Genomic DNA, 12741 nt, shown 5'->3' with positions numbered 1-12741 from the left:
ATTAGAGAGAAATATTGACCAGCTGCCTCCTGCACACCCCCTACTGGGGATGTGCCCGCAACCAAGGTACATGCTCTTGACCGTGATTGAACCTGGGACCTTTCAGTCCGCAGGCGGACACTCCACACTCCATCCACTGAGCCAAACTGGTTTCTGCAGACTCATATTTTGAAAGGAGCAAAGCTGTTCTTCACATTTAGTGAGAGCAAACCAAAGTGAAATCCTTCTCAATTCTACCAAGATTAAACACCTCTTAGAATCTGTTGCTTGCTTGTATTGCTCAATAATGATGGATTCACAGAAGCAAGCTATACTCAAATTTCTTAATGAGCAAGGTAAATAATACATGTTTATTGAATTAATTTTGGTGATGAAAAAGTTCATAGTTTTTAGTGTACAAAATAACTTTTGATCTCTTTTGAATTAGATTTAGACTTTTCATGTGAATCTATTATGGCAAATACATATGAGAATAATATGAGAAATGTAAAATATTTTTTCTGCAAGATCCATTTGTTTAAATTATTCTAAAACTAAATTGAATAGTACAGGATTTTCTTCCTTTACTCCTATATTTTAGAATGAAATGGTTATGTATTTCAGGCACCGCATAACTCTTTCATAAATAATCCTTTTGTTTTGAATAAGACATCAGGGGATGTATTCGGAGGCAAGGAGTGCTATGAGAAAAGGGTAGACTAGGGCATATTGTCATTTTGAAAAGGGAGGGTCAAGGTAGGTCTCACCAAGAAGATGGATGACATTTGAGCAGGGACTTGAAAGAATCTTTAAATGTAGGACTTCAAACTCAAAATTCGACATGAGTTTTTTCTTAAAATTTTTAATTTTATTACTTAAATCATGGATGGAAAAGAAAGTGTGATTTTTTTTTTAAATTAAAGAGTCATCTCCTGGGGGAGTGATGAAACTTTCTGTGTCTTTGAACATCCGGAGCTTCAGTGTTGTTCTTCCTGAGGTTCCCTCTCTCTTATCACCCAGGTGCATATCCAGCCCTTTTACTACATGGGTGGACTGGGGACATTTATCCGTGTATTTCCAGAGCTTAGCATAGTACGTGGCACATGTTGTGACTTGTATGTCTAAACTGTCTTGTTGGAATATTCATTTAATTAAGCACTCATCATAGAGGTTCTTTATTTTGTAGACCTCATATGTATATAACTTTGTGGTTATTTCTCCTGACATTCCACACGTGTACATACTTCTCTTTATCAGAGTTTCATTTGCATTTTCAGCATTTACAGTACCACAGTGCTCTAGCAGTAGGCACTTAAATTATAATTTAATATTATAGTTTAATTCCTAGGATATGGATCTTTTTTTTTTTTTAAACTAGGACCGAGGCTTCTAAAATACCTTGCGATAATAACAAGGTGATTTCTTTTGGATTTGTTGGAATGAAATAGCATTTGGGGAACTCTTAGCCAACAGAGGGGATTCCAAATAATGGCTCTTTGTTCAGAGTTCCTCATAGCTAAGTCAGTTGGCACTCATCATTTTAACCTCATTGGAGGACAATGGAGTTAAGTGGGATATAAAGGGTACTGTGGGCAATACACAGAAGCCTTGTAACAATATAGTGTGTAGTTGCAAAGGGGATTGGAAGGTCTATAAAAGCTGCCAGAAAGAACAAAAAATATAATTAAAGGAGTAAAAAGACCTATTGAGCACAATCTCAGGGACTATTCCAGGCAACAGTAAATGTCTCCTCAAATATATCTTTAAAAGGTGGAAAGCCAAGTGGAAAACCCATCCCATGGAGAGAGGAAGGAAAATACCAAATTAAATTGTAGGAACAGGTAACGGGAGTTGGATTTGCTTATGTTAATTTTCATCTTTCTTTAAAACAGTTAGGTGGTGGCAAACACATAGGTCAGACAATGTGAAATTCTTAGATGAGAAGAGGATAGAGTAGAAGAAAATATTAAGGAGGTAATATTTTTAGGCAGACGTGGCTCAGAATAGGATGTTTAAACTGGTATATAGAAAACAGCTGGAATTTACACATTTTGTGAACTGAGAGCAGTTCTTTTAGGTTCTATCCAAGTTGTTATTTAAGAAAAGATTTTCCTTTTCCCTTTCATTTTATAAAAGCATGTAGGCTATCCATGATTTCCCTGAGAAGAGGAGAGAATACTTTCAGTAGGAAATATTTTCTGACAGTGAATTTTCATCACTTGGACCAGAGTTTCACCTGGTGAAACTGTTAAAGTTACCTGGGGAATTTTCCCATTAAACATACCCTATTGAGAGCCATCACCATAGACATTTGAAGAGCTTATAATAGTCTTTGGAAATACACTAAGCATTACACTCTTACTTTCTAAAATTATCAACCTCTGTCTTGAATTACAAATAAACAAATAATAGTTGAAACATTAAAATTCTATATAATATAAGGCCCCTTATATTATATAATATTATAATATGCGAATTGGCCAAACTGTAGAATGACGGTTTGCTATGACATGTACTGACCACCAGGGGGCGGATGTTCAATGAAAGAGCTGCTCCTGGTGGTCAGTGCACTCCCCCTGTGGAAGTGCCACTCAGCCAGAAGCTAGGCTCACGGCTGGCGAGCACAGCAGCGGTGGTGGGAGCCTCTCCTGCTTCTGCAGCAGCAACACAGGACCCCTTAGGGTTCCGGACTGCGAGAGGGTGCAGTTCAGGCTGAGGGGGCCTCCCCTCAGTGCACAAATGTCATGCACCAGGCCTCTGGTATGAAATAAGAATATTAGATTAGTAGAAGTGATGCGCAACAGTGATTTCTTGGATTCGGGAGCAGAGATCAGAACTCGTGCCTTAAGCTGATCTCTGCCAGCCAAGTCTTATCGTCATTTATATTACATTAATTATCATGGTTTCCTTTGTGCTAATTCCAAAAGCATTTTTAGTTTAGTGGCTGAGAGGACAAGCCACAACGATTGAAAATAAACTGTCAAGCTTGAAATGTCAAACACTGGCTTTCAGGCTAAAGATAAAACAGAACTCAACTTCAAAGGTAATTTGATATGCTAAGAAAAGGGGAAAAGTTTTTGATGAACTCTATCCATGTCCATACATGCACACATGCACACACACATGCATGTATAAAATGTGCAGCATAGCACTTTTTCAATCTCTCTCAGAAATATAACCTTGAAATGCATGCATTGCATTGAACCTCAGTCTAAATATATACACTGACATGTTGAAAGAAGTATCTTATACATAAAAACTACTAAAATAGTCTTGTGTGTATATAAGTTAACTAGAGGCCCAATGCACAAAATTTGTGCGAGGGGCTTGGCCTTCGCAGTCACAGTGGCTTGCCTCAGCCCTTGCAGCTGTGGCTTTGTCTGGAAGGACATTCGGAAGGTCGGTTGGCTGTCCAGTCTAATTAGCATATTATGCTTTTATTATTATAGATATATATGCACACACACACACACACACACACGAACAATATTTAGACCCTTGATGTATTAGTTTAAAGATGCACACTACTTTACATTGAGGAGCAATCATTCCAATGTTGAAACTTGTGTATTTTGCACATAAAACAGGCATTGTATTTCTACAGAGAAAGTCATTATAGAAAAATAATGTTATTTTTCTTTTTAACACTGAAAAGCAGAGTGCATGTTCTAAAGCTAGAAGATCTTAGAAACAGAAATCTAGAAATAATTTATTGACTTTCTGCTGCATACCATTCTGTGTGTGTGTGTGTGTGTGTGTGTGGTGGGAATGGAGGTTGGTAGCAGGACACAAAAGGATTAGATACTATGGGTCCATTCCTAAGAATATGAGAAAAGAAAAGCAGAGAATGTTTTTATCTTTAATGATCACATTTAATTGTTGCAGGGAGAACAGAACAATAATCTCCTTTACTTCAACTATCTCAACTCATGGCCAGACTTGTTTCATCCATAACCCTGCTTATTCTCCCAATCCCCTTTTAAGCAAATCTCAGATCTCATATTATTTTGTCCTTAATCATGTCTGTACTTCAGTGTATATCTGTAAAACAACAAGGACTCTTAAAAATAACCATAATATCATCATCAATCTTTAAATAAAATACTGAAAATTATTATGCAAATGTTCTCAATTATTAGAGTTTTTTTTTAAATAGTTTATTTCTTTAACCGTGTTCCAATTATTGCGTGCCAAGGAGGTTTTTACAGAGTCTAGATTTTGCATACCGATGTGTGGTTAACATATTTCTCTTTCTTCTGAACTTTATGGGCATTGAGAGTTAGGTTGAAATTGTTTCAACAATAGAATTTAAAGTATGTATGAGGAGTGGATACAGCCTGCTTTTCAGATAAGTTCCTCTAATGGTCCCTCTTGTAAGCCAAGAATTTTATAGAAGCTGTCTCAAAGATTAGTATGGTGAAGTAATCAAATTCAGAATGCCTTGTAACTTAAAGGGAGAATCAGACATGGATAAAATTTAACTCTACTAAAAAGCAAAAGACATATAATTTCAGATGTTCCATGGTGCTTGCTTTTGTATCAGTATTAACAGAGCGTAAAGTTTCAGCTTCTTTATGACCGTAAAGCTGGTGGAGGAGGCAGCCCTTGGGACAACTCCATCAAACACGAGAACTCCTTGGAACACAATTGGGTAGATAACCTTACAGATCCCTTCCAGCTCCAAACCTCAGAATGAGGATGAGCTGTATGGCACAATTTACAATGTTGATGCGAACCTGTGAACTTTCCTTTCAGCAGTACTTGAGCAAAGCGAGGGAATGTTAAGGGGGAAAGGATAGACGCACAGCATTTCAGCTCCGTGGAAGTATTTCTGGATTGACAAACTCTACAAGTAGACTTAGAACAGACAATGCGTTGACACGCCTCAGTTCCTCTTTGAAGCAAAACAAAATAAAACAGCTGCCGGTGACAAGGGCCATGTCTTTGAAGGAAAGTGACAAGTAACAGTAGAGTGACTCTGAATTGAGGTAGTAAGTTTTCATCAAATATATACTGTGCATTTATTTAATCAGTTGGGGTGTATTTTACCTTTGGGTTTTTTTTTGACTAGCTGTGCTTTACATTGTGTGGTCTGCTAAGGATCATGAATCTGTTTCTGCAGGCACAAACAGCACACATTGTCCTGGAAGATGGAACTAAGATGAAGGGATATTCCTTTGGCCATCCGTCCTCTGTCGCTGGTGAAGTGGTCTTTAATACTGGCCTGGGAGGGTGAGTAATGCTTCCACTCCAAGGCTTTATTCTTCCTCTGTATGGAGGAGTAACGGGATGATCTGACTCACGGTGGGGAGTGGAAACCACTACATCATAGAAAGACTTCCTATTGCCCTGTGCCTGTGCGCTACCTACTGCGCCATCCCTGAAAAGAGGCAGCAACGCAGACTCCCCTCTGCTGCTTACATGAAACAGAACTCAGACACTGGTGCTTCCCCGGGGTAGAAAACAGGACAAGATTATTTCCGGAAACAGGGTGCAAGGGCACAGTTTATGTGAGATTGCTCCGTGGCTTCTGCCATGCGAGGGATGGAAACTGGAAGAAAGGTGGAGCAGGACAAAGGATGGAAGCACACTCTAGTGCCGTTCTATTAGCCAAGCTGGGAATCAATGCACATCCAATATGAACGACCCTAAGGAGCTAAGACAGTCCTTGGGTTTTTATACAGTTTTGCACTCTAATAAAAAAGGTGACATAACAGATACATTTATAGCTTTGAAGAGCAGAGGCATAGAGCTGATATTTTCAAAATTTATCAACTGAGACCCAACTTAGCTGTTAAGATCTAAGAGATCGACTGCGAGTTGCTACAGAAATCCTACATCTTTGTTCATCTGAGAGCCACGAGACTGAAGTTATGGCCCCAGTCCTAATGATAACTGATTATGTGATATCGAGAAAATCACTTATCCTCACATATAAGCAGTGAGGAGGCGTATTATACGGTCATTTACAGCTGGGAATTTAAAAAAGTATGAGCTTTTTAAAAAATGACTGGATGGTTTCAGGAGGTTTTCATTAGAGATTCCAAAGACCAAACTATAAAATACTTGATGAATTCCTTAGTGAAATTCAAGTTAGCCTTATCCAAGACAGGGAGACACTGGGTTAACTGATATTGAAGATATTGATTGGCCAAACCTCCATGATGTTATTAACGTACATTTTCTCTAACCTCTTGGCTCTGTGTTTGAAATGAGGAATATTAGATGGTTTTTTAAGTAGTTCCACTGGTGAGAACATTAAATTACAGTGTATAAAACCTGCTTGAAACGTTTTCCTTCACCAGGCAATTATTTAAGCGTTTCGACAGCACTAATTACTAGCCGTGTTAATATACCTGCCAACAAACAACTGTTTAATATAGATCAGCATGATGGAGGGCACCGGAGTTTTCTTCTGTGTGATAGATTATGGGCAATAAATCTTGTCACATCACAGAAGTCAAACAGGACCTGATGGATTAATTTGCTCCCAACACGGCTGTTCGCTAGGACACGCTGTATTTAATTCATTTACTGGAAAATATTGTAAGCACACGCTTAAAGAAAACGGACAGTTCTTTTATGGGAAAAAAAAAAGGGAAGTAAAATTTAATTAAGGATTTCTTTTTATGGAGAATAAGGCATTTGTTAATAAGCTTAATCTATTTGTCATTGAGAAAGGCTGCTTTCATTCACTGAGTGGCTCCCTCGGTGAGGTGGTTGATAATGAAGGGAGTTATTTTGTTTTTCATCTTCGAGAGATGCATTTATGTTGTGTGTAAGCTTTGGTTAAAAAACGATCAAGTGAGAGGCATCTGAGAAGTTAGCTGATGGAGGTGTGGATTAGTGTCACAGCACTCCAGTCTCGTTAGGGATGCTGAGGGGGAAGACTGAGCACTCTGTCCACAGAGGTAGCTCTTGGGGTTAGTCTGGATGGGGGTTGAAGAATTCATGTTGACTCCTGCCCGAGCTGAGCTTTATTGGTTTCAAGGTTGTGGATTCAGTCCCCCTCAGATCCTAAATTCATTTTCAGCAGTAATCTAAGAAAGACTTGGTTTATTTAACTCTTTCTGCAGAAAGTGAAATGTAAGGGGACAAAAACGTTATTGCAACACATTCCAATGCATGGGGTAGCTATTATGCTACTGTAGATAGTTCCTGGCCTTTGTGGGGGTAAGATTTCTCAAATATCTTATATTTTCCTTCTCAAAACTAAAAAAAGGCCCTTTTTTGCCTTCCTTCCTAATTCCACAGTAGTACTTTAAAATAGTTATTTGGATATTTTAATTCAGAAGTCAGAAATGCTTCGGGTCAAATTTTGTGGGATTGATTTTTTTGTTTCTAAGTTAATAATAATTCTCAAACATATACCTTTTCCTTAAACTAAGCTATTTTGAAAATCAACTATGTCAAATCTATATTTCATAGAAATTAACTCTGTGTTTTAAATTCTCAACAAGTGTTCATAAATGTATGCACTCATGCAACCACCACTGACATACTCAGTGTACTCTTCAGTATCCTACAAAGTATTAAAAAAAAATAAAAACCTTTTACTTTTTCACAGTTAATATTTTGATGCAATTTTTAGCCTTCAATAACAAATATCATTTTGGGCTCACTTATGCCTGGTAGAATAAAGACATTTTCAGGATATCTGCAAACTTTAAAGCAGTATGTTTTAAAGTTAAAATGAAGACCCTTGTAGAACTTTAAAAAATTGAGAAATTGAGGGAATGGAAATTATATGAGAGTATGCCTGAGGACTTAAAAGTCACTTTTTATTTTCCTTTCAGTCATATCATGAAATGAATTTCCATATTCTATCATGACATTTCCTTAGGTTTGTTAAAATCTAGAGATAGGTTTGTAGGATTTTGAGTTCTGTAATTTTGAAGGGTTCGGTAATTAAGGCATTGTGGTTCTATACATTTTTTTTTGTTGGCAATTTTTGGCATCTTTACCCAGGTACCCGGAGGCTATTACTGACCCTGCCTACAAGGGACAGATTCTGACCATGGTCAATCCTATTATTGGGAATGGAGGAGCCCCAGACACTGCTGCATTGGATGAAATGGGACTTAACAAATACATGGAGTCTGATGGAATTAAGGTAATACCAGTGATGACTATTTAAAAAAATCACAACGTTAGGTTACTACTGTAAGACACTAGGGAAAATTTCTTCTTCAATACCGCAGTATAGACTGTTAAATTTATATTCTCACCCTCATCCTAGATACATGAGAATAATCTTTAATATATTACTTTGAGTTTTATTTCCCAGGGCACTTCAGATTTGTTCTTTAATGCCTTGGATGCAACTTGACTTCATTTGGAAAAAGTATTGTTATAAGTCCAAATAATAATAATGCTGCAAGAATTGGTGATGAACCACCTTTTAATTGATAAGTCTGTATTAATTATTTGCCTCTTTATCTTGTTCTCTTTAGGAGATGAATAAAGGATAGCTTATATATGCTAGTCTGAAAGTAAACACATTAAAATTTTCTATTAATGGTACATTTTCATCATATCTTACAAATGTGGACCATACAAACAACTAAAAAATTTACTTTCACTCTATTTCTCACAATTATACCCAAAATTCTCATTCACCTTTAAATATAGATTTAAAAATATTTTATCTTTCATGCCCATTAAGTAAGTAATTACTTATTAGATTATTACAAATGCCATTGAGGAAAAATATATATAACATGCCAAGAAGGGAGATCTAGCTTAGTCTCAGGATTTGGCAAAAACAGGTAAAACTGTTCCCTCAAATGATAGATAATTAAGGTAACAATCATATATTTTAAGAAGCAAAGTGTTGGTCATATTTTTTTCTTCATCTTCAAAAATTTAAGTCTCATATCAGTGGATGTAATAAAGCTTAAAAAGATAGCAGACTGACTCTTAAGACATGTCACAAGAGTTGGATCATATTTTTGTGATTATCCAATACTTTGTGATCACCCCCTTTAAATGGCCGCTTGTGTTTCTAGGTCTCAGGTTTGCTGGTGCTGAATTACAGCAATGACTACAACCACTGGCTGGCTACCAAGAGTCTGGGGCAATGGCTACAGGAAGAAAAGGTGAGAAATAGGATAGGGCATCCAACATCACCTATAGATGATTGGTGGGGTCTGTGGTAAGTTGGGACCATGTATCTAATTTAAAAGGGACAAACAGATGAGGCAGATAATGCAGTTTGGAATATTTTTATTTTTATTTCAGAAGCAATTTCTCTTACTACCCAGGCTGAGCTATCTGAACTCATTTTCTTCTAAAGCTGTTCGACCACATATTTTCATTTTACCCACTAGGTGGCAGTCATACACGCTTGGTTGAATTTCTAATCCTGAAAAGGGTTTAGAGAAAATTTTAAAATTTTCTGTTCTCTCAAGCAACCTCTCCCTTCCCTTTTATTCAAGAATCAGATATGCAACTTTTGTCTTGGGTGATAGTACCGGCTCTATCATTAACTAGCTGTCTGGATTTGTACAGGTTATATTATCACACCTTACTATTTTTATTTTTAATTCGTAATGAATATAAACAGATTATCATCGATTCTCTTTGGGTTTATACATTATAATTGTATGGATACAATATAATCTCATTTGAAGTTATAAATAAAAGTTTTATAAACCGTAATTTATATTTTCTTATTTTAATTATTTTCTAATCAACTAAGAGGATTGTCCTGATTTGAATGTCAGACAAAGTTAATGGGCCTGCTATATATTTAGCTTCATATTCAATGTTGCTGTAGCTGCTTTTGGTTGACTTGATGCTGGCCCTGTGATTGACAGAAGATTATCCTACTAAGCTCCACCTCTCCAATAAGTGTCTGCCTCTTGGAGCCAAATGTTGCCTCTGTTTGACAAATACAAAGATCTCCATCCTGGCTTCCTTGTTCTCATTCTTTCTAACTATTAGAAGAGATAAGAAGGTGATATCTCCCAGGTCATTACTATGTTCTTCTCCACCATCTGAACATCATCTCCCAGGTCATTACCATGTTCTTCTCAACACCATCTGAACATCATCTCCCAGGTCATTACTAAATTCTCCTCAACCATCTGAATTCATCTTTGTAATGGTCTTTCAGGAGACCCCCCACCTCCACCTCCACCCAACCTTTAATGTTTCCTTTGTGCTATTTAGGGCACCTGGGATTATAGCTGCTCTGTGTCAGAACTTCTAATTGAAATATAAGCTGCCATCCATGGCTTGTTAGCTTGTTGTATAAATGTGCTTTGACTCTCCTTCCATGATCACAGACAAGTAGAATAACGGAACTATAAGATAAAAACCAATTTATCTCTTTGAGGTAGAGGTGAGAAAATCAAACATCACTAAGATAATTGGTGGGAAAGAAAGACATTACAACTGGTCTTCCTGATTCCTGACTCATTGCTCCTTCGTTATACCACATCTGTTTCTATCCAGCTTAGTCAAAGAATATAAAACAAATGGTGATATTGCCTGATTTATTAAATAGATGGGCAAATTTTACTTGACAAGAATCTTCAGAAAAACGTGTAGAGTGCCCACTATGTGACAGGGACATTTCACTCAAAACATGGATTTGTATATTATTTACAAGTTACTGCTTATGAAGTTCATAAATGTCATTACCTTAATGTGTGTGTGTGTGTGTGTGTGTGTGTGTGAGTGTGTGTGTGTGAGTGTGTGTGTAATATTATTTAAGACCCTGTGCTAGGAGCAACAAAACTGTAGCAGAAGATTGATGTTCAGAATTTCTCATTTTTTATTCTGAGGACATGCCAGGGTATTAAGAATACTGTGCCCAACTAGAATAGCAATTTACCGTGTTCTGACAACACAGTTACCTGGGTCAGAAAAAAAAGGAGTAAGGAAATTATTTACTGCTCAAAAAGATAGATGATGCTAAGTTTGTAACTTGAAAACAATATGCTGGATCTAATTCCCTCCAATTTCATTGTCACTACAATTTCTTTTATAGATCCCTGCAATCTATGGAGTGGATACAAGAATGCTGACTAAAATAATTCGGGATAAGGTATGGTCATCACCTTTAGCCAAATCTTTCTCTCTCTCTCTCTCTCTCTCTCTCTCTCTCTCTCTCTCTCTCTCTCTCTCTCTCTCTTTCTCTCTCTCTCTCTCATATATATATTATACACTTTTTCTCAGTACCTGAGGAACCCTTTTGTATGTAAAAAAAAATCTGGCCTATTTCTGCCATTTGGGTTTCTGTCCTTTTGTTTCCCTACCTCTGATGTAGTTTTTGAGACTGAATACCTGATTGGGAAATTTGTTACTGAAGATTAATTCACTCAACAGCATTTTATTGAGTGCCCCGACAAGTCACGGCCTTTATAATTCATCTCAGGACCAGTGAAACAAATGGAGGTTATGAGGTACACAACAGTCTACCTAAATTAAACACCTCCATGCTGCAAATGCAAACCCAGATTTGTATGGCATCGGTGTTATTTGTTTAGTTCTCTTGGAGAAGTTGTCTGTGAAATCAGTGATTTATATTTCATGAGTGTGTCAGATGAGCCCTGCCTGTGTTAACTTGATTGCATAGTCTTTCTGGAGACTGTACCAATGCCTTAGATGATATAACATGTAGGTTTATCTTTTGCTTTTATGTCTCATTGCTGAAAATCTGACCCCTCCTCTTAGAATATCTCCTCACCCTCAGCTTGCTTCTTCTTGTTATAAGGTGGACACTTTTCTCCCCTGCATGAAACTTTACCTGAAGTTAACTGTGTCCCCCAAATGCCACTAAAGTGGTCTCATTGAATTGTGTTACATAAAAAAAAAACACAAGAAAAATAAAATTGACAATTTAGAAGTGAAAGATTCTTCAAGAAAATCTGTTGCAGATTTCTTGTTAAAATATTATATATTGACACGGGATCTCTGTGAACAGAAAGAATAGCTTTGAAAATAAGAACATGGATACATACTCAGGACCAGAAGGATGAGAGTGGAATTTATGTGACCCTTCTACTCCATCTTTGATTTTTTTTCCCCCTCTACCTTGATTTTCCTGAGAATAGATGTTAGTGTGATTAAATATATCAGTATATTCTTGTGGGTTTTTTGTTTGTTTTTGTTTTAACCCAGCGATATTATGGGCGCAGTAACCAATGATGAGACTACCAGAATGAAAAGGGAAATAAAATTGGGAAATTCAATTTGGGCTATAGAATTCCTATGTTGAATAAAATATAGTGAGCCCCATTAATTTGGAAAACAATTCACAAGACCATACTGTGTCCTGTGTGTTAGTTTAGGATGAACCCTTCTTTTATCAAAGGCAGTTAGGTTTTCAAAATTTGGCTGAAAAGGCTAGCTCAAAAAAAAATTGTAGTATTGCCTACTATATTTAATTTTGAGTTGTGCTGGCACATATTAAAAATGTATACTGTAGCTTTTGGTCTTTTAGGTTGGGAAGTAAGATTGAATTTCATTCAGCATGTTTTAAGAAGGAAGTGATAACTGAAAACCAGATTTCAGTTTTTAAATTAAAGTTTCATAAATATGGCCAAGAGATTCTGTGATTTGGATTCTAAAAGTAAATAAAGTCCATTATGAAAATTAATCACACAATGTGGGAGTGAAAGGTTATTTTTAGTTATTTCCGCTCCCAGCCCCCAGAATTTGAGATAGCACTCTGATTTTAATATTTACACAAATAACTATTATGTCTGAATGGTGTGCTGATACTTTCTACCCTCACACTCCCCAGTGACTTAT

General features: G+C 36.8%; 1 protein-coding gene across 1 annotated transcript in view; it reads left to right on the top strand.

The window, feature by feature from the left end:
• CPS1 (carbamoyl-phosphate synthase 1) overlaps nt 1-12741 on the top strand; it is a 111422-nt gene that overhangs the window by 10545 nt on the left and 88136 nt on the right. The window contains exons 2-5 of the mRNA XM_036420742.2: nt 5102-5211; nt 7948-8092; nt 8988-9077; nt 10976-11032. Of these exons, the coding sequence (XP_036276635.1) occupies nt 5102-5211; nt 7948-8092; nt 8988-9077; nt 10976-11032 (402 nt within the window). The remainder of the gene's footprint in view (nt 1-5101; nt 5212-7947; nt 8093-8987; nt 9078-10975; nt 11033-12741) is intronic.

Source organism: Pipistrellus kuhlii, unplaced genomic scaffold (genome assembly GCF_014108245.1).
Source record: "Pipistrellus kuhlii isolate mPipKuh1 unplaced genomic scaffold, mPipKuh1.p scaffold_m20_p_7, whole genome shotgun sequence".
Taxonomy (NCBI): domain Eukaryota; kingdom Metazoa; phylum Chordata; class Mammalia; order Chiroptera; family Vespertilionidae; genus Pipistrellus; species Pipistrellus kuhlii.
This window is presented reverse-complemented; position numbering and strand designations above follow the sequence as displayed.